Source organism: Pinus tabuliformis, chromosome 7 (assembly GCF_031772625.1).
Source record: "Pinus tabuliformis cultivar Carrire ecotype Pingquan chromosome 7, CPIR1, whole genome shotgun sequence".
Lineage (NCBI taxonomy): Eukaryota > Viridiplantae > Streptophyta > Pinopsida > Pinales > Pinaceae > Pinus > Pinus tabuliformis.
The window spans coordinates 987417224-987440056 of NC_142293.1; the positions used below are offsets into that span (position 1 = coordinate 987417224).

Consider the following 22833-nt stretch of genomic DNA (forward strand, 5'->3'; position numbering starts at 1 on the left):
AGCCTACAATGAAGGTTTTGAACTATAAACCATTGACCCAAGCATGAAACCCGTGATTTAATAAGTTAATTTTTATAATAATAAAAAAAAAAAAAATATTTTGACAAATACATTACATCATGACTCAAATACAATTATGAAGACCGACACTAGTTACATTCTTCAACACAACAAAAATAAGATTCTAGACTTATGACTTAAGGAAAAACTAGCCATTTCTTCTACTAAAGCATTTCAATTATGAAGTGTTATGTCCCTTGTTATAGTATGAGAAAACACATATTAATCTATACTTACATCAAACCTTCTAATAATTAGAATCGCATTATTATTACCCTTCAATAAGTACCTTACCTTTACTACAATGCCTGATTTTGCCTCTGCCAAAGAATCCCTCAAATTTTGAGCTTGAGCTGGACCCTGCAATCAAAAACATATAGGAAATATAGAAGTTAATAAAATATAACACACTTGAATACCTCCTCCTAGACAAAGAAAAACTAAATGGAATTTGAAGATGCCTGAAATTCTAACCTCTTACCAATATACAAACATAAAAGAATAAAATTCTAATAAATTTTAGAAAAGCTATTTGGAAAATAGTGGAAAACTATACTCTTTTTTCTGAGAATGTTATTTAGATAGTACAATAGCAAACAAAGTTCACTTTTGGACTCCTTGATTTTCTAATCCTCTTTGTTTCTTCCATATGCCATTTGTCAAAAATGAGATCATAGTGAGCAGATTTTGTACTCTAAAACTAACCTACAGCCAATAGACTGTTAAAACTGAAAACACCAGTTAAATTTTCCCAAGTGACCTAGATATACTGCCTGTATATGTCATCTTTGATAATCCCATTCATCTCCTTCTTGTTCACTAAGAAATGTCTAGGGGCACTCAAAGAATATGTGAAAGGACAGAGGTGATTCATCCAGATGCCAACTGACTAGATAAGCCTCGAGACCTCTAAAACCATATAATGGGTCTGTTCAATGCCAAGGCCTCTGAGGAGCAGTAAGCAAGGTATGGTAATGGTCCCTCCCAACAATTGAGTCAACAAAACACCAAATTGATGCAAAAACAAGACCAATCTAAAATTGGTCTCAAGCCGAAAAGGATGGGTTGCAAACTCTAACTAGATAATGGCATGGAGCACTATACTTTTGCTCCTAACGATACAATGAATCATAAGGATCTCCACACTCCCCTTGGCCTAGTCTAGTCTAAATCAGGCAGGCCAGGCCCCCACACCACTAAACCTTAAAGAACATAAAGCCGAATGATCCATGAAATCCATCTTGGACGATATGTCCTGGAAGTGGTTTTGGAAACATTGTTGCTCGAGGAGAGTGAGGGACTCATGCCCCTTTGTTGATCCAAGGTTGGAGTGTCTTCCTCAACCCAAATCTAGGCCCTAAAAACTAGACTCCCAAGTAGGTGTAGGCAGTGGTGGCAATGCTCCAAAATTATCTAAACCCTGTCAATTTGACCAAAAACCAAACTTCTCAAAATGGACTAAAATTTGAGCCACGTGCTATATGCAATTCTACATCTCCAAAAGTAGCACCAAATCCCAAAAAATCTCATTGCTAACAATAGAGCAAAACTTGACAATTTTTTAGTGCCACCAAATCTCACCCCCAAATTGTACTTGACATTAGGTCTTCAAAAACCTTATTGTCTCAAAAAATAGAAAATTTATATTTTTAGACCTTGACTTTGACCAAGACCTAAACATGCTAGAATTTCACAAAAACATAACTCCTTGTTTATCTCTCCAATGGGTATCCAAATCCACTTTCAGTTTTCAAGAAAGGCAAGATTTCTAAAAATATAAATTTTCCAAGATCGTGCATCTTGAAAATCTAAAAGTACCCATTTGAAGAACTGCATCCCCCATGCATTCTATGAAGTCTGCATGAAAATCTGAAGGGTGGGGTAAAACTCTAATAAATAGAATACTGGAAGCCTGAATTGAAAAACCTACTAATAACAACACAAGAAGTGTTATCCCCCTATAAAGTTATCTCTGACTACCCTACAAAACTCATACAATACAACTCTAGAACAAGGTAAGGCTAGAACAACGCTCTACAACAAGATACCCATACGACTAGGGTAGTCACAAAACATCAATCTCACAAAAAATGGCTAACCAAGCAGTGCATCCTATAATGTATCCATGAACATCTGCTAGAAAGTAACACTCAGATTTACGAAGGCAAAACTAGTGTTTACTGTTAACGAGTTCAATGGTCTTGTCTTCATGAAGTAAAAGCTTTGACTAAGGTGCAACTAGTTGCTAAACAAAGACCTATTATAGATCCCAATGTCTTGGATGATATTGATTCCTCCTCAAAATGGGTGGAGAAAATTCAACCAACATAATTTAATGATGATGACTTACAGTGATGGAATTGGATGATGATCCACTAGTACAACTACAAATGTCCCTAACATGCCAATAGAGGAGGAGTCTGAGCCAAAGGGTGATCTTATAATTGTTAATGAAGATCACATTCCCAACGATGGGGATGAATTTGATGATCGATCATCTGGGCCAAAGGGTGATCCTGTAATTGTTGATAAAGATCCCATTCCTAACAACAGGGATGAGCTTGACTATTGATCATGATGATCATTGATATGTAGTTACTGTTTGTGGCCTGGAAACCATAACTTGATTTCTTTTAGACTTTCTAGGACATTTAAAACCTTGTGTTTCAAATTAATATATGTTGTTTCAGACGTGTATCGCACTCAAAGCCATTTTGCTATATTCACCCTCACATGATATATACTTTAGCAAACATTGCATATTTAGTGTCCAATGCCTTGGGTTTACATTGAAGTACATCAATATGTATTTTAATTTTTTAATTTTTTTTAGTAAGTTAATTGGTCAGTCAGTTTGAACCAGTTTCTGGCTCTAATGCGATTAGACCCTTGACCAATTCCAAGTGTAGTTCCCATCCAATCAAACTCTTGATCGATTTAAAGTCTAGTTACTATTTTAAGAACATTGGTTCAATCTTTTAGATTAAATGATTCATACTTCAATACTATAGTCATAATTTTAGATTTATAGATAAGTATATAGCATATTGGCATTTACCCAAGAGACTAATCATTAGTGATTGCGCACTAATTAATGATCCCAACAGTTAAATTGTCTTTATGTTTTACATCCTCTAGATCCTTAGTCAAGATGCTCTACAAGCATTGGTCACTCTCAAGTTATGGCTCATTTGTCGGGTTTGAAAACGTAAGTAGCTCAACAAGGCCATCTAGTTGGTCTCAACATCCACACATATAGCATCATTTTGTAAATTGATTCCATTTCTTAGAAGGATCTTCTCTATATCATGGGTCTTTCCAAGCAAAAAGACAATAACTACTATGAATGTAAACAATGGTTTCTACCATATTAGATTCCAATAAATTTCTCTTAACTAAATGAATAAAACCTTAGGTACTCCAATTCCTCTTGTGGTCAGAGGAATTGAAGACATGTGAGTAGCCATATTGTTACATTTCCTTGAACCGAGCAACCTAGCAATTTACTACTTAGCAAATAACAGATCTACTTAATAAAAGCACAATTGGGATCTTAACAAAACTAAACAACAGAAGCAAAATGACAACCAATCTCAATCACATATTACACACAAATTTTTGCCCAATCAAACAGTCCTTCATTAAAAATAACTTCAGAACCTACTCGGGTTGTCTTACTAGGAAAATAGCCCTCTAACGAAATTACATATACAACAATAAACCTTGATTTATCCAATTGATCAAGCCCAAGATCTGTCCTTCGATCTTCCTCAACTGATTTGGATTTATCTCCCTCATCATTCCTTGCACTTTTCCTCGAACCCAGCACACTAGAATGGATGTCCTTCTCCACCCAATCATAATATGTCCTTCTCTCAATGTCTTATGCTCACTCTATGTCTTGTGCGTCTTCTCCCTTAGCCTAGCCCTTCTTTTATATGCTTGAGTTATGACTGAATCCACATCCCTAATCTCTAAAGTGATTTATGGTTGAGATTAGATCTCAACATCACTTGATATCAACAATTGAGATTCATCTAATTCACTAATGCAAAAACCTTTGCATTTCATTAGATTAAATCACTTTTGTCTTATAAAAGAAATCACTTTAGTCACTAAAGGAATTGCTAAGGTTAAGAGTGTATTAGGCAACTTTTGCATGTAGACATGTAGGCTTGTGCAGAAGTACTTGCCCGAGCTACAAACATCAACACTCCCTCTTAGTGAGGGGGGTATTGCCTGAAGAGCCACCTAGGACTACTTGTCCATCCAATCCTAGCACAATGTCCTTCTCCGGAGGCCTCCTCTCCCTAAATGTGCTCCTAGGAGCCTCCGCAAGCTCTTGAGCATCCCTCAATGTGTAAACAGGTTTTCCCGTCAACCGTTGAAAATTGGGTAGCTTGGAAGGTATTTCTGTGTAGCAAAAACCCACCAAAAGTAAGTTGGTTGGGAAAAGTACCCATGTGGTTGGGCTTTGACCCAAAGTTGTGGGCTTGAGACCCAAGTTAATTAATTGTTTAATCTAATTTTTTGTTGAGTGGTAAAATAGGGGTTTCTTGATGGACAAGGAAAACCCCCAAGATCACTCACACAAAAGTATAAATAAGAGGCCAAAGGAGAGGCCTAGACACACAAGTGGAGAAGGACTTTCACTTGTGGAGAGAGGGAGGCTAAAGGACCTAGCTACAGATCTGCCTTAGAGGAGCCACAGTAGCAAGGAGGTCAAGTTTCTCCATGATCTGGTCAGCTAAAGGAGTTGCTGCCAAAAGGGAGAAGGAGGCCAAGGAGAGGGATCTAGCCGTAGTGCTGGAAGGTCAGATCTGCGAGAAGAAAGTCGGATCTAAGTGTTGGAAGGTCAGATCTGCAAGAAGAAAGTCATATTTGAGTGCTGGAAGGTCAGATCTACAAGAAGAAAGTCAAATCTGAGTGTTGGAAGGTCAGATCTGCAAGAAGAAAGTCAAATCTGAGTGTTGGAGGGTCAGATCTACAAGAAGAAAGTTAGATTCGTTATTTGAAGAAGTGGATCTAGCAGAACGGGAAGCTATAGCATGATTGCAAAAGGACTGGTTGCCAAGGACAACAACAATCCAAGGACCTTGAGCTGAAGGCACTAGCTCAGGTATGCATTTGATTTATTGGGCAGATTGAAGATCTAAAGGATCAAATCTCAAGCCCTAGATCAGTCAAAGGACAGACTGTGTATTTTACTGTATACTATGTATACTAGTTTGTATCAAGGTTTATGAAGGGCCATGATCCCTGGTACGGGAGCCCTAGTTTTTTCTTATTGATGGACTAATGAGAAACGAGATTTGGGCTCATATATTCTTGTATACTATTGTTGATTTCACTATTGTTATATTTTCCATTGTGCAAAGTGCTTTTATTTGGGTACCTTCAGTGTGTTTATGATCAAAGCTAGGCATAGACCAAATTTGGGGTACAAAGAAAATTCAACATGGTATTAGAGCTACTTTGATGGGCAGTTGGATCAGAGTGTGCACAGGAAGCAGCTTAAGAAGGAGTTGTGAAACAGCTAGACATGGAGCAGTATGTTCAACAGATAAGGTGCCTTGGCCATGGACGAGGTAGTGATGGTAGGTTGAGCGTGATTGTATCTTCATTGGGTTGCAGATTTGCACATCTGGTAGAGGAGCCATGTGCACATGAGGTATTTGACCCAGGAGGATGAAGACTCATGAAGAGTTGAGTTGAGATGGTTTAGAGTTGATTAGACCCAATGTTCGACCGCAACAGGAGATTAACTTTGGAAGGACAAAAGTTCAGTAGTAGCACTTTCTGGGAGGAAAAGCAGAGTGAGCCAATGGAGGTTGTGTAGGCTTAGAGGGAGACTGCAAAGGAATGTCAACCACCCAATGGAAGTTTGAATCTTCAGGTTCAAGTAGGAAGAGTTTTCAGCCCATGCAAGGACAATCATGGACCATGTGAGAACACTCATGGTGGTGCAAGGAAAAGTCATGTTCCATGTGAGAACACTCATGCACCATGCAAGATAAAGCTTGGCCAAGTACAAAAGAAGATGTGGCACATGCGAGGACAGTCATGGCCATGCAAGGGAAAGTCATGATTGATGCAAGGACAATCATTGGTATGTAAGGAAAGTCATGGAGCTGGAGATTTCAAGGTGCGATGGAAATACCTTCCTCACAAGAGGGAGTGTTGAAAATTGGGTAGCTCGAAAGGTATTTCCGAGTGGAGAAAACCCACGAAAAGTAAGTTGGTTGGGAGAAGTACCCAAGTGTTTAGGACTTTGACCCAAAGTTGTGGGCTTGCGACCCAAATTAATTAACTGTTTAATCTAATTTGATGTTGAGTTGTAAAATAGGGGTTTCTTGATGGACAAGGAAAACCCCCAAGATCACTCACACAAAAGTATAAATAAGAGGCCAAAGGAGAGGCCTAGACACACAAGTGGAGAAGGACTTTCACTTGTGGAGAGAGGGAGGCTAAAGGACCTAGCTGCAGATTTGCCTTAGAGGAGTCGCAGCAGCAAGGAGGTCGAGTTTCTCCATATTCTGGTCAGCTAAAGGAGTCGCTACCAAAAGGGAGAAGGAGGCCAAGTAGGAGGATCTAGCCACAGTGCTAAAAGGTAAGATTTGCAAGAAGAAAGTCAAGTCTGAGTGCTGGAAGGTTAGATCTACAAGATGAAAGTCAAATCTGGGTGTTGGAAGGTCAGATCTACAATAAGAAAGTCAGATCTGAGTTATGGAGGGTATAATATGCAAGAAGAAAGTCAAATTTGTGATTTGAAGAAGCATATCTAGCAGATCGAGAAGTTGTAGCATGATTACAGAAGGACTAGTTGCCAAGGACAGCAACTATCCAGGGACCTTGAGCTGAAGGCACTAGCTTAGGTATGCATTTCATTTATTGGGTAGATTGAAGATCTAAAGGATCGAATCTCATGCCCTAGATCAGTCAAAGGACACATTATGTATTTTACTAAATACTATGTATACTAGTTTGTATCAGGATTTATGGAAGGCCATGATCCCTGGTACAAGATCCCTAGTGTTTTCTTATTGATGGACTAATGAGAAACGAGATTTGGGCTCATATATTCTTGTATACTATTGTTGATTTCACTGTTGTTATATTTTCCCTGTGCAAAGTGCTTTTAGTTGGGTACCTTCAGTATGTTTATGATCAAGTCTAGACATAAACCAGATCTAGGGTACAAGGAAAATTCAATATCAACCTGTATAAGTTGCTATCTCTAATCCAGATGGTTTAGTTGGGTACCTTCAATATGTTTATGATCAAGTCTAGACATAAACCAAATCTGGGGTACAAGGAAAATTCAATATCAACCTGTATAAGTTGCTATCTCTAATCCAGATGGCCATTGTTATATCTAGGCTAGACTCCTCTAAACGAATGAGCACCTACCCATTCCTAAAGCTAACTTCAAATCCTCTATCATCCATCATTGAAAATGAGAGCAAGTTCTTCTTCAATCCTGGCATGAATAGCATGTCCCTAGCTTCCAACGTTCCTCCTGACTCTAGTTGAAACTTAATAGTTCCAACCCCCTGCAATGCATATTTGGCATCATTACCAAGCTCCACATGTAAATTAGAGTCTCTCTTTGTCAAACTGCGAAATAGCTCTCACGCCTCTATCATATGGCATGATGCACCACTATTCAGATACCAAGCACTCCTTGTGATGTTGCTAGTAGATAGACAAGAGACAAATGAGAAGTCCTCGAACTTCGTTGCAAACTCGTCAAGTTGAACCTCTATTGATGTTGTTGTCTGACAACTTCCTCTTCCCCTTCTTCTTCTCTGTGTTGGAAAATATAACTAGGTTCGGTCTTCATTAAATGTATTTGAGTCATCTTGTAATGTACTTGTCAAAAGAATAAAGAAAAGAATTTTTATTATTATTATTATTGTGACTTATTAAAGCACGGGTTTCATGCTTGGGTCACCAAGTTTTAGGTCAAAGTCCCCATTGAGGACTTCTAAGATTTATTCTGAGTCAATAGAGTCATTATACTTTTAAAGAGACCCTTCTTGGCCTTTTAAATCGTGTAAAAAGGTTTAGTATTGAGTCAAAAATTAATTTATGTATCATCCACATCAAGTCAGCCTAGAAGAGATAAAGTCGGCCTAAGGACATCAATTCGACCTCCCTTGGAGCCTATAAATAGAAGCAAGTCGAATTCATTTGGAGCACAACATCTCAAGCAAGTTTGATATCTCTAAGGAAGCCGGAAAAGTGTGAAGTGGGTCTAAGAAAGCCAAAGGAAGTGCGGGTTGGGTGGAGTCTAAGGAGAAAAAGAAAAACGAATTTTGGTGCCTCTCTCTCCTTGTTTCGTGACCTGGTTTGGGAGATCGAAATATTCCAAGTTTTGTTGATGCCAGAAGCTCCCTGATGCCGAAAGTTGCTACATAGTCGAAGTTGTTGGAAGAGAGGTTGAAGAACTGGAAGGATGACTTGGTGTGGAGGGAAGGTTTGGTTTTGTCTAGGGTGAAGAGTCTCAAAGAATACTATTGAAAGGAAGAGAATTTTGACTGGGTTTTCCCCTCGAGGGGGGTTTTCCCTGGCATAGTGCCTATATATGGAGTCCATTGTTTTATGTGCTTTTGCTTTGGTAGTTGCTTGATAAACTAAAAATAGAAGATATAAAGAAAACCTCATAAGAAGTCAAGAACATCGCAAGTAATTATCAAGCATAAGAAAACCTTTCTGCCTTTCTGATTTTCTAACATGGTATCAGAGCTTTGGTGAAGAAAGAAGAAAAAGGCAGTCTCAAGCACTTGATCAAGGAACCATTCAAAAGGGTTATTTCAGGGAAGGAATCCACTATATTCAAGAAAGATGTCTAACACAATCAAAAGAGAGAACAAACTTGAAGGAGTGTCAAACTATAGGTCTTGGAAGAAGAGGATTGACCTCATCCTTGAAAAGAACAAGGTACTAGACTTGGTCAAAGGAAAAGTATGACTCTAGTGATGCTAACAAAGTAAAATTCATAGAATTAGAATTGGTGGCCATGACTCTAATGGTAGAAGGAATAAAGGACAATCGTGTCCCATTTATAGCCAACATCAATCATGCTCAAGAAATGTAAGAAGTCTTGTCAAACTTATTCACTATTAAGAACATTGGTCAAGTGGCAAGCTTGAAGAATGAACTAAAGACCACAAAGATGACTAAAGAAGATACAGTGGCCTCCTTCTTTGTGAAGATAGCAAGAATCAGAGATGATCTTTTGGTCATTGATGAAATTGTTCTAGACAAAGAACTTGTGATCATTGCTCTATTAGGATTGCCACCTACTTGGGGTGCATTTGGTGTAGGTTTTAACAGTTGGAAGGAAGCTCCCACTTCTGAAGAACTATGGACTGCCTGTAGTCAGGAAGAATTGAGGATCTCGTTTGTTGCCAATTCCGAAGATGTTTCAAATGCCTACATTGCTCAACATAAAGGAAAGAAATCGAAAGGACCAAGGAAGAAAGTTGACATGTCCAAGGTAGAATGTTATCAATGTCATAAAAAGGGTCACTACAGGAGTGATTGTCCCAACAATCCAAGAAACAAGAAGGGAGAAAGAGATCAAGCCAATGTTGCCGAAGAAGAAGACCTAAAGAAAGCCAAACCCGAAGATTCTGACATAAGGGGCTTACACTACTAAGTCCTTTGCTTGTAGCTTTAGATATCTTATTTTATATTTTTTGTGTTTCACAATTTATAGGTTTTTAACATGTTTTTGGAAAAATACATTTTTTGTTTTTGTAAGTTTATAGGTATCCCTCAAGCATTGGAGGGAACAACTCCCAAAGATAAGTATCTCATTTCCTTTCAGTTTTTTGGTTTCATGTACTCATTTAGTTTTGATTATATTAAATACTAATAATCATTCTCCCTCTATTGTCTTGATTAGGAAAACATATGCTATATTCTCGAGTATGAAAAAGGACCTCTCAAGACAAAGGTTTGTCAAGGAACAAAGGTATGCTTTAAAACATTGATTTCTTCATAATAAATGTTTATTCATTTGACAATCTACTACTAACATTGTTGTGACTAGATATAGTGAATCATAGTGTTTCTTATTTTGGGTGATTCATCACTTGATCAATCTACCCCACTCTTATTCTTAACTGATTTTATAGAACCCTAGACAAGTTCTCTGGAAAACCCTAACCTAAGGTTATGTTAATGTGAATGTCTGAAACCCTAAACTGCTTAGGGATATTAAGAAATGTTATTTGAAGTTTTTATTGACGATTTCATGTTTAGGATTTTGGTATGATTAGGAAAACCTAACTTGTTAGGGTTGAATGATAAAGTATAAAATCTCGAACCTTTGGAATATTGGTAATCTTGGGTTTGCTATGTTCCTATATTGAAACCCTAACTCATTAAGGTTTGGCGGAATATGTAAGCAAGACCCTTATAATGTCTTAGAAATTATTTCCTTGGTATGTGTTTGTCTAATCAAACCCTAGTCTAATTAAGATTTGTGAAGTTGGGTTTGACTAACACGTGATATGAAATGCCTATTCATGATGATGAAGTCCTAGATGTATGAGCTAACCTATTTGGTGGTGATCATGAATCATAGGGTTTGGAAACAAGCTCTAGCCAAAGTTTGTCTTTCTAGGATGATAGTATTTGTGAAATTCTAGGGTTTTGGAGTTAAACCTTAGTAGAAGTGAAAATCTCTAATGAATGATGACAATTTGAGAATTTGATATTCATGTAAAATCTGAGTTTTAGTTGGGATTGATGTTTGATTGAAAATCTAGGGTTTGCGACTCCCTAGTAGAAGTTTGTCATGTTAATGACTAAGCTGTGATTGGTTTTGATTGATTCTTTTGAAATCTAGGATTTGTATGAATCCCTAGTGGAAAGTCTAACATATGAATTCAGAAAGTTGTTAGATGCCTTGTAGATCTATATTTGTTTGAATTGTTTCTAGGGTTTGCTATATGTTGTAGTAGGGTATGTCACACCTTTGAAAGAAACATTGAAACCCTAAATGGAATGAAAGTTGTTATGAAGTAGTCTAGGGTTTATGACAAAGTCCCTAGCAAGATGTTGAAGAGTATGTGTTTATGTTTGGGTATCTGATATATGCTTTCGTAATATTGATATGGCTAACTTCATGCTTCTATAGATTTGGTTGTACTTGCTATCTAAGTTGTGTAGGTACACAATCTTCAATATGGTGAAGATGTTCGTTGATGTGATAAGCATGATGGGGATGATGATAACTCTGATGAAATGGTTGGAAGCCACAAAAGATTCTCCGATAACGAAAATAAAAGAAATCTCCCTTATATTAAGAGGGAGTCTTGATAAAGAGATGCTCCCCGGTTGAGAGGGAAGGCATACCTTGGTTTTGATTGAAGAATGAATTTCAAAGGATATGTTGTTGCATGGGAAGTAGGAAAGGAAAGTATATGATTGAGGAATCTTCTCTCAGAGATTCAGTTGATAGTCCTACTATGAAAAGTTGAGAAGCGACATCATGTTATCTGGAAGACCCCGGAGGTTTGTATTTGATTATGTACATATGAAAGTATAGAATTGATTAGGGTTGTGTTTGTACAGGTGAATCTCTCGAAGGTGTTGATAACATGTTGGTTACCAATCAGTTTGGTTCGGAGAGATTGGTTATCCTTGATCTATTGGATCTAGGAGTGTTGAGGCTTTGTGAGTGAAGCGTTGCCTAGGAAGACATATGGTCGGCACCCAGTGTTAATGTCTAGGTCCCGAACTTGGAAAAGGTGGTGTTGGTTATAGAGCTTTGTTTTTTGGATACACACCTGGATCTTTGGGTTGATGGTTAGCAAGTAAGCTTGATGGTACCTAGAGAGGCTGAAAGCTTGATTCCACCTTATTCCCACTTGGATAGATTTCCCTGGTCAGGAATCTAGCCCATGGCATTGCGGTGCCTAAATTGTTGAGAGACCAATGGATAGATTGTCCTGATTAGGAATCTAGTCCATGGCATTACGCTGCCTAAAGTTCTTCATGGTTCATATATTTGAGATCTTCCTTGTACTTGTATTTGATGAATACCTCCCTAGTTAAGAGGGAGTGTTGGAAAATATAACTAGGTTCGGTATTCATTAAATGTATTTAAGTCATCTTGTAATGTACTTGTCAAAAGAATAAAGAAAAGAATTATTATTATTATTATTATTATTGTGACTTATTAAAGCATGGGTTTCATGCTTGGGTCACCAAGTTTTAGGTCAAAGTCCCCATTGAGGACTTCTAGGATTTATTTTGAGTCAATAGAATCATTGTAATTTTAAAGAGACCCTTCTTGGGCTTTTGAATCATGTAAAAAGGTTTAGTATTGAGTCAAATATAATTTATGTATCCTCCACATCAAGTCGGCCTAGAAGAGATCAAGTCGGCCTAAGGACATCAATTCGACCTCCCTTGAAGCCTATAAATAGAAGCAAGTCAAATTCATTTGAAGCACAACATCTCAAGCAAGTTCGATACCTCTAAAGAAACCAAAAAAGTGTGAAGTGGATCTAAGGAAGCCAAAGGAAGTGTGAGTTGGGTGGAGTCTAAGGAGAAGAAGAAAAACGAAATTTTGGTGCCTCTCTCTCTTTGTTTCGTGCCCTAGTTTGGGAGATCGAAGTCTTCCAAGTTTTGCTGATGCCGGAAGCTGCTACATAGTCGAAGTTGTTGGAAGAGAGGTCGAAGATCTGGGAGGCTGACTTGGTGTGGAGGGAAGGTTTGGTCTTTGTCTAGGGTGAAGAGTCTCAAAGAATACTATTGAAAGGAAGAGAATTTTGACTAGGTTTTCCCCTCGAGGGGGGTTTTGCCCTGGCATAGTGCCTATATCTAGTGTCCATTGTTTTATGTGCTTTTGCTTTGGTAATTGCTTGATGAACTAAAAGAAAGAAGATATAAAGAAAACCTAATAAGAAGTCAAGAACATCACAAGTAATTATCAAGTATAAGAAAATCTTTCTGCCTTTCTAATTTTCTAACACTCTGGACACTGTGATGCATAGTGACCATTCTTATGGCAACTAAAGCACTTGATCTTGCTCAAGTCCTTCTTCTTCCCTGGCTAATAGGTTGTCCCCTCACTGTTACCTTTGGAGCCCTACCCTTTGCCATTTTAGTCATACTAGCCAAGGTTGGGTTCTCTTCATTGTCATGCTTGTTGACCTTAGACTCATCCCGAGTCTCATCCTAGATACAATCATCCCAAGGCTTCTCCCAATTGGGAAGGCGCTCCAGGATGCAGATTCCTTTGACAAATGGTTCCCTTGACTTGGGAGGACCATTCAATGCCACATTCACGAGCTCTACATCCTCCACTTCCCCCCAATGGCTGCAAGTTGATCCCATGTCTAGGTGATCCTCATGAAGTATCTGGTAATGTTATCAGACTCTGAAAATTGGATGGATCTAAGCTTATTCCTCAAGATCATCTTCCTATTCAAGTTGTTGCCCTGAAGGCTGAAACAAGTCCATCGGAGCTTTGTACATCTCCCAGGTTGTCTTCTCTTTTCCAAGTGAGGAATTAGGTGACCCTTCACAACATCCATGATAACACGCTAACCTCTAATGTCCTCCTTTTTGTGGGATGACAACTGTGTTGGATTTGTTGGTGATTGGATCTCCTTATCCACAACCTCTCAAAGGTCACTCCACTTCAGCAACAAGGTAACCCTTGCCTTCCAAGGCAAGAAATTTGATGCCCCATCCTACCAGTCCTCAAGTCTGAGACTGGTTGTTGCCATATCTCTAATCTGATAATTTTCAACCCTGTGTTAAGTCCTTCTAACACCCAAAAGAATAATGTTGGTTTATAGATCTGCTAGGATCTCATATGGAATTGTGCTTTGGTCCTTTCAAACACCCACCAATATTTCTGAATGGTATGGTCTCCCTCTCTCCCTTGGAAAGATGACCTCCATTATTCACTACTAGTTGCACTAGCATTGTCTTTCATACCAGTTATCAAATTTGGCCTTTGCAATCCACCATGCTACTACAGCACCTATACCACTGATTTTTTGTGGCACCTATACCTATACAACTATGTACAATCTATATTGTTGACCCTTCTTCTTTCCTCGCGGCATGATCCTATGATTTGTCTCTACAACAGCTCTTTTTCGTCGACATCTGACTATTCAACAACCCTTTCTCCTTCGTTGCTCTGCTTATCTTTTTCCCGATTGGTCGTTTAATAGCTACTTCCCAACTACTTGCGTTGACAATCGTTACCTACTCATGCTACAACAACTACCCTGCCAACCATGTCTCCTCTATAATTGTTGGTTATAACGATGGTTGCAACCACTCTATCGCCCTAACACCTTTATGTCTCCCGACTCCTGTAGCTCCTGATTGATTCAACTCGGCCCATTTGTTTTCTAGCGGCTTACTTGACCATCTCCCCACACACGGTTCAACTCCTAACCATTGCATTTGTTGACATTATGATATAGGTGTTGTCCTTGATGGCAACTCACTCAAATGACAGTTCACAGTACAGCAGGTCAACAGCAAAGGATTACATATCAGACTCCAAAGAATGAAGAAAGAGAGGTATATGCTGGTTCACTTTGTCCAAGAAGCGTATACACGCGGGTTAACAGAACAAAAGTAGCATATAACGTATACACGCACTTTCACAAGAGGAAAAGCGCGTACATGTTGGAAAACCAAGTTTTTGGTCCAAGGTATTTTGATCCAAGGTATTTGGTACAAGCTATTGACCCTAGGTATTTGGTCCAAGGTATTGGTCCTAAGTGGTTTTGGTCTAAGGTATTGAGAAAGGCCTAAGAGTATATAAGGAAGAGAAGATCATTTGGCCAAGGGCAAGTAATAAGATTCTAAGGAATACTTCTATCTGAAGTATATTTTATGTTGGAGGGTTGTGTTTGGGACTGGATCTGAAATATTCATGTGCACCTTGAGTTCAATATTGGATCAAGAATCATGAGACTTGAAATGACTTATTCTTGAATGATCTGATATTGGTTGAGACTAGATCTAATGTTTTGCGCCTGTTCTATTTGTTATCTATCATGATCTAGGTTTGTCTGAAGTCTGGAATTGCAGCAAAGTTTTGAGTCAATATTTGCAGATTTGTACGCAGGTTCGTCTTGGCCAAAGAGCGTGTACACGCAGGTTCGGTTCGTTCAAGTAGTGTATACAAAAGAAAAGCTTCTTTTCAAATCTGACTGATCTATCTGATCAAATTCTGTTGTTTTATTGTTGTCTGTCAATGAAGTCTTCTTAGATCTGAATGTAAAACTGAATGCATAAGGAGGCTGGCATTTGATTGATTGATTGTATAAGTGAGAAGAAGTGATCTCTGTCCCTACCTGTGTAAAGCTCTGTAGATATTCAATATATTGATGGTTGGTACAGACTTGATTCAAAAGTTTATGTTTGCAGTAGTTTTGAAGGTATACGCAGGTTTAATTCACAGAAGTAGCGTATACACGCAGGTTGGGTTCAGCTAAGTAGTGTATACACTCTAATGCATGATTTTTGAGGTTACAGCTGGTTCTAAATGATGATGCAGGGTTCTGGGTTCAGCACAGTGTTCTGGTGTTAGTGATCTGATTGTTCAGATCAACTGAATATTGGTTGATGCAATTTAAGTTTAAAAGCTTTGATGGGTCCAGTGTGAAAATTTGATGAAACGTGGCCTTCAGTTTGTGGTGTTGTGATCCAGGAGTATCCAGTCTGAAAATTCATGAAATGTGGTCCCTGGTGGAAGAGTGGAGTTTTTTGTAGGCTGGCACCTACGTACTAGTAAACATATTGGCTAGTACAAGAGCTAGGGGGTTGTAGCTCCCTTCCAGTAGAAGTTGGAGAACAAGAGAAGGTTGTAACCTTCTGCAGGTAGAACCCTACGTACTGGTATGAGTCTGCACCAGTACAAGATTGTAAACAAATTTTCTTATTATTAAAAGAAGACAGAGACGACAGCAACAGGTGGTTTTTACCCACATTGGGTTTCCACCTTAAATCTTGGTGTTCATGTGTGTTGCTTATGTGTGATGCTTTATTCTGCTTTTACTGCACTATCTAATAAATCTATGATATATTGGTTTAAGCTCAACACATGATAAATTGTCTAAATCACAAGTTCTCTGCATATACGTTGGTTTCTTTAAGCACAGTCGCGTATACACGCTAGTTCACTTCACTGAAGTAGCGTATATAAATCTGTTTGGGAAATAAAATTATTGATCTGATAATACTGATTCACCCCCCCTCTTAGTATTATTTCCAACAGTATTATCTTTGTCGGTCCTCTGCACTTTGTGTCCTCTAACGGCTGGCTCCCTGACCTCAGCGTGTGTCGCTGCAAACTCTGACAACTCATGTGTGACTTCCCCAAGGTTGTCGATCCATGCTACAACTCATGCCTCTACCTATTGCACGCTAACCTTTCCCTTCGGGTGCATGACAATTGCCCCTGCCAACCAACGTCTAGTTGTTGCGGCCCACAACTTGCTTCTCTACCCCGACATCACCAGCCAAACCCAATGTTGTCCCTCGTGCTGACTTGTGGCTTTCGGTTGTTGTCGTGGCTAGCAACTGCCTGGCTATGGTGGCTGATGGTTGTCTGCTATTGACAGCCCCCCTCCTTTTTATTTTTTTTTATTTTTTGTATTTCATCTTGGTCATCATATGACGTACAAAATTTGTCTTTTTTTTACTTATCTTGGCCCCCTGTGCAACATACAGACTCTATTTGTACATATCTCTTGCACCTACAAAAAATTGTTTCCTCGTATAATTGTTGGCCTCAACCTAGCTTGCCACTTGTACAAACCTATTACCCGGTGATTCAGAGATCGGTTTCCTTCAAAGGTAACACTCTAATACCATGTTGAACTTCCTTGAACCCAGCTATCTAGCAATTTACTACTTAGCAAATTACAAATATACTGAATAAAAGCACAACTAGGATCTTTAAAAAACTAAACAGCAAAAGCAAAATGACAACCAATCTCAATTGCACATTACACGCAATTTTTCTGCCCAATCAAACAGTGCTTCATTAAAAATAACTTCATAACCTACTCGAACTCCCTTACTGGGAAAATGGCCCTCTAAGGAAATCATGTATACAACAATAAAACTAGACCTAGAGTTATCCAATTGATCAAGCCCTAGATCTGTCCTTCGATCTTCCTCGATCAATCTAGATCTGTCTCCCTTGCTACCCCTTGCACTCTTCCTCGAACCTAGCACACTCGAATGGAAGTCCTTCTCACCCAATCAATAAGATTTTCTTCTCTAAATGTCTTGTGTGTCTTATCCATTAGCCTAGCCTTTCTTTTATAAGTTTGAGTTATGACCAAATCCACAACCCTAATCTCTAAAGTGATTGACAGTTGAGATTAGATCTCAACATCACTTGAGATCAATGATTGAAATTCATCTAATTCACTAATGCAAAAACCTTTGCATTTCATTAGATTAACTCACTTTTGTCTTATAAAAGAAATTACTTTAATCACTTAAGGTAATTGCTAAGGTTAAGGGTGTATTAGGTGACTTATGCACGCCTAGACACTTATGCCTATCCAGATATACCTGCCCGAGCTACAAACATCAAAATATATCGCAAGTGCTTGTGGCGTTTGGGCATGTGCATCATCAATTTGCCACCATTCCATTGGATCTTTTCTTATCGCATAAAGCCTTGATTATGCTAAACTATGATCACACATGTGAAAATAGAATTTGAACACAGGAAAATTCTGAATCATAAATCTTCTTTGACGTTGTCATAAATGCCTTCATGACCCATCTGTCACTTGAAGGAGGCCTCTTCTATTTTTGCTCAATATCATTCCGATTAAAAGTGTTGTAACAACAATCACAAAGGACAAACCTTGTAGTTACAAGCATTTGTTTCTAACAACATGAGGCAACCTTGTGATAGCCTATTATGTGATCGCCTTACACAGTTACAGCCTACAAGTATGCCTGTTACAACAAGGCTTGACCCCTATAATTGTTGTTGGGGGATTGTTGGGTGTGTGTTATATTCTTTCCATGGCTAGTCGCATGCGCGGGGGGGTCACAGGGGAGCGGTAGCCCCCCCTGTTCATTGTGCCGAGTGCAGCAAGGGGGTCACAAGAGGGGCGGTAGCCCCCCCCCCCGTTCATTGTGTCGGGCGCAACAAGGGGGTCACAGGGGGGTGGTAGCCCCCTGTTCATTGTGTCGAGCGCAACAAGGGGGTCACAAGGGGGGTGGTAGCCCCCCCTGTTCGACCCCCTTGTTCATTGTGTCAGGCGCAACAAGGGGGTCACAGGGGGGCCGGTAGCCCCCCCTGTTCATTGTGTCGGACATAGCAGGGGAGTCACATTTCAGGGGGGTAGTAGCCCCCTTGTACGGGGTCTAGGGCAACACCCCGAGAAAAAAAAAAACAAAAAACAAAAAAAAAATCGGGCCTTATATTAGGTGGGCGGACCTACCTATGGTTTTGTGAATGGGCTTGGCACATGGTTTTGGGCATGATGGTTTTCTGTCCATGGTATTTTGTAGATCCAATCAAGGGAACTATGGTTATGTTCTAATCCAGGGTTAATGATTGGGGTTTATGAATGCTTCGGCATGTATATATATGTATTGTAACCAATGTTGCGAACATCGGCATCAGAATAAAATCGGCAAGGCTCCAGGAAACCAAAAAATCATAAAAATCAGGAAAATATCGGTAAAAATCAGCAAACATCGGCAAAATTAAGATAAAATAAAAATATCTTTAAAAATCGGCAAACATCGGCTAGGCTAAAAAATCGTGATTTCGAGATAAAATCGGGATGTTATCGAGATGTTCGCAATGCTGATTGTAACATTGAAAGGAACAATAATGAAAAATCAATCTGGTAGTCCTGGTTTTGGGATCGAGGGGAAATCTTTGTGTATTTGTTTTATGTTCTCGTCATTGTTTATTTCATGTTTTTCGAACTCATCTGCAGGTAATTTCTGTACAAGTTTAAAACCTACAAGGATCACTACACATAATAGTAAATGGTAGATCCACTAGGAACTATTATGTCAATGTCCATATGACAAATTAGGGATGTCCCTAGCAGAAGGGAGACAACCCAAATTTTGTGGGGTGAATGCAAGTAAGACATGGCATACCAATAGAAGCACACAATGATGAATGCAAATTAGGTGCATGACCCTGGTAAAAGGAGCTAGCTACAAAGTTAAATATTAATGTACACTTGTGTATTATGCAACCATATCAGGTTAGTGTTGGATAACATTAATATTAATGACACAACCAATATATGACCATAACTATTAATTGTTAGCATTGTGTGGGTAAACAAATATAGCAAGATGAAGGTGTTATAAATATCATGTTTGCGCCATGGTGTCAATGGGAGAGTGGTATTTGTATGTGTTATACACATGAAACCTACCATGAGCTAGTCTTGTCATGTGTATTTATTGCAATATTATTATCACATTATCAATATTGCATGTACTTGCAAGTGACTATGAGACAGATGTGATCAACTCCCCGTGATCATTTATGACTTCATAGTGTCATGCTTTATTGCAAAACATTGGTAAGGTAAAATGTTTAAGAACTAAAGCCAAATTACCAACTCCTTCAAACAAAATGGTTTTAAATATGTACACTGCACCTTCGATATTGACAAGTGTTGTATTTTAGAGTGAGAAGGACCAGAAATAGAATCTGCATCTAAATACCAGAATCTGCAACGGGAGGAATTCTTGTGTACAAGTTGTGAAACCCCAGAAACCAAACTATTTAATAAATCTGCCACTTTATTTCCTATCCCTCACCTGACATATGTAGTAGATTTCTTGAACTTTGCCATATGCTGCATGAATATGGATTACATTCATATTCGTCGAGTATAACAAGGAAAGAATGCAGACTTAGACAGCCTCAAAGGTGTTGAATTATGAGGACACTGAAACCATCTATCCCGATCGTTTAGTTTAGTAGTGCAGAATAATCACAACAATCAAAGGCCTTGCTAAGAGAGCCTAGGTGTGGATAGAAATAAAATCTTAAGATTGTCATGAAGCGTCAAACCTTAACGAGACATGGAAGTAATCTTGGAAGAGTGAATGAGAAGTTCTGACCTATATCTCACATTCCGAGGAAGGTAAGGTATAACCTTGAGTTATAAGGTAAGATATTGGCTTTATTGGCTTTACCCGATCCAGAAGGTAAGGCCATTTAGGACCAACCCTTCTAGAGAGCCTAGGAAAGCGTTTACCTTTTGAGACCTTATCTTCACTTGCATCTTCCTTTGCCAGAAAGTAGGCAAGGGCACCATGGTTGCGAGCGCGATTTGTTTTCCTATTCAACTGGGTTCAATTCCAAGGGAAGTGTTTGGCCCATTGTTTTTACACAAGGCTCAGGAGTAGGCAACCTCTGGTATAGATTTCACTCAATTGCTGGTATAGATTTCACTCAATTGGGTTCAGGAGTAGGCAACCTCTGGTATAGATTTCACTCAATTGCTGGTATAGATTTCACTCAATTGGGTTCGGGATGTTTCGGCTCTCACAAGGCTCAGGAGTAGGCAACCTCTGGTATAGATTTCACTCAATTGCTGGTATAGATTTCACTCAATTGGGTTTGGGATGTTTCGGCTCTGGCTAAGTCATAAGTTAGTGGTATATCTGCCTTGCTAGTTTACAGTGGTAAAGGCTTAATTTCAGATTATTCCAACGCGTTACCAATTCACCACGGTCAAAAACAACTGGGTTCGGGATGTTTCGGCTCTCACAAGGCTCAGGAGTAGGCAACCTCTGGTATAGATTTCACTCAATTGCTGTATAAATTTCACTCAATTGGGTTCGGGATGTTTCGGCTCTGGCTAAGTCATAAGTTAGTGGTATATCTGCCTTGCTAGCTTACAGTGGTAAATGCTTAATTTCAGATTATTCCAATTCACCACGGTCAAAAACAACAACAACAAAGAAGTAAGTAGACCAGATTACTCCGATGCGTTACCAATTCACCACGGTCAAAAAAACAACAATAACAAAGAAGAAGTAAGTGGACCAGGCCGTTGTCATTGCTTACCAGCAGGTAGGTCAAAAAAACAACAATAACAAAGAAGAAGTAAGTGGACCAGGCCGTTGTCATTGCTTGCCAGCAGGTAGGTAAAGATGATGGCCCATGTTCAGAAGGCTGCAGGCTTTCTTTCTGCCATAATACAGCTGACCAAAAATTTTGTGGATCATATTAAGGTGGAAAAATCTGTTCCGTGACAATGCAAAGGCGTTGTTAAGAAATGCGATCCCTGTGTTAATGCAATATTATTACAGATGAGACCATTCGATGGAATAGATACCTCTCAGTCAAAGCTCTACACCTAAAATACCTTAAAGTAACGCACATGTCGTAAGGAATTTTGTACGCATTCCTGGGTTCAACTATGAAATGATACGATCAACAACATCTCTGCAAATAGATAGGTGTCTCTTTGTGTTTGTAGAGAGGATATAATGCGCAAATGAAGAAAAATGACCTGAGAACCCCAGCCAATGACTCCGATCTGCTTGATGCCCTTGAAAGCCTTGGGTAGCAGCTCGAATAGATCTCTCCCTCCTCTAACAATATACTGTACACACACAATCATGTACAGAGCAACACACGCTTTATTTTAGAACATTCAGAATATATATATTAAAATAACTCCCCTGAAATTTTTAAAAACTGTGTAGATGTAGTAGAATAGGATCAAGAATAGCTACCTCGTCTTGGCCAGCGAGTGTGATCTTCTCTTTCTTGAAGACATCGGTTTGGAAGTCGATACGTAAAGACATTTTAGTGAGAAGGGCAGCCACTATACGAGCACCCAAGACTCCCTCGCTAATTCTCAGCAGCAGAACGAACAGTAAGTGCACTGCTGCCTTCTCTCTACTCAAATGAAAAAATCAGAACAGACCCACTGGAGAAAACAATACCCAGCAAGGAGAGGAGAGGTCCACAGCTTTGCCTTCGAAAATACACGTTTCCAAACACCATCCATCTTTATCCATTTTTTTTTTCGACGTTGCCACATCATGCCATCTAAATTATATGTCCTACAAATAGAAGTTTAGAACGATAATAACTTCAAAATGGAGGGATAAAGGTAATATACAAAATTTATTTCAAACATTAAAATTTTAGAAGTTGGAGTTGGGGATGGGATTGGTTTTCATATTGCTTGTATTCTTCTACACTACGTGCGTATTGGTGATGCCTCTAGAGATTTAAACACAGGTGGGACAACTCCAGAGGCAGAAGTTGGTGATGGGACTTGCTTTCATATTGCTTGTATCCTCCTACACTAGGGCGTATGGTTGATGCCTCTAGAGATTTGAACACGAGTGGACTACTAGAAATCAATTCCAAACACCAAAACTCCAGAGGTTGGAGTTGGTGATGAGACTTGCTTTCATATTGTTTGTATCCTTCTACACTATGGGCGTATGGGTGACGCCTCTAGAGATTTGAACACGATTGGGACCACTGGAAATCGATTCCAAACACCAAAACTCTAGAGGCCGGAGTTAGTGATGGGAAAACAAAGGGGGATACATGGCACAAAGTGAGGAGGTGAATAGGATGTCTGGGAATGTCTCTTGAATGTGTATTACAAACACCAACACTAGAAAGTTTGGTTTTTTTTTTCTAAGTAGCAATGTTAAATCTTGTTTTTATGGTGGAAATGGATTCAACACCATCAAAATCTTGAAATTTGACAATTGTAACCAAAGTTCCAA

The 22833-nt window shown here is 39.0% G+C and overlaps 1 protein-coding gene across 1 annotated transcript in view; it reads right to left on the reverse strand.

The window, feature by feature from the left end:
* The window catches only part of LOC149250918 (ketol-acid reductoisomerase), a 112481-nt gene extending 90400 nt beyond the window's left edge, over positions 1-22081 (reverse strand). The window contains exons 1-3 of the mRNA XM_089459275.1: positions 21817-22081; positions 21591-21683; positions 355-420 (exon numbers count right to left, since the gene is read on the reverse strand). Coding sequence (XP_089315401.1) covers positions 355-420; positions 21591-21683; positions 21817-21888 — 231 coding nt within the window. The 5' untranslated portion in view covers positions 21889-22081. The remainder of the gene's footprint in view (positions 1-354; positions 421-21590; positions 21684-21816) is intronic.
* Positions 22082-22833: the final 752 nt, after the last annotated feature.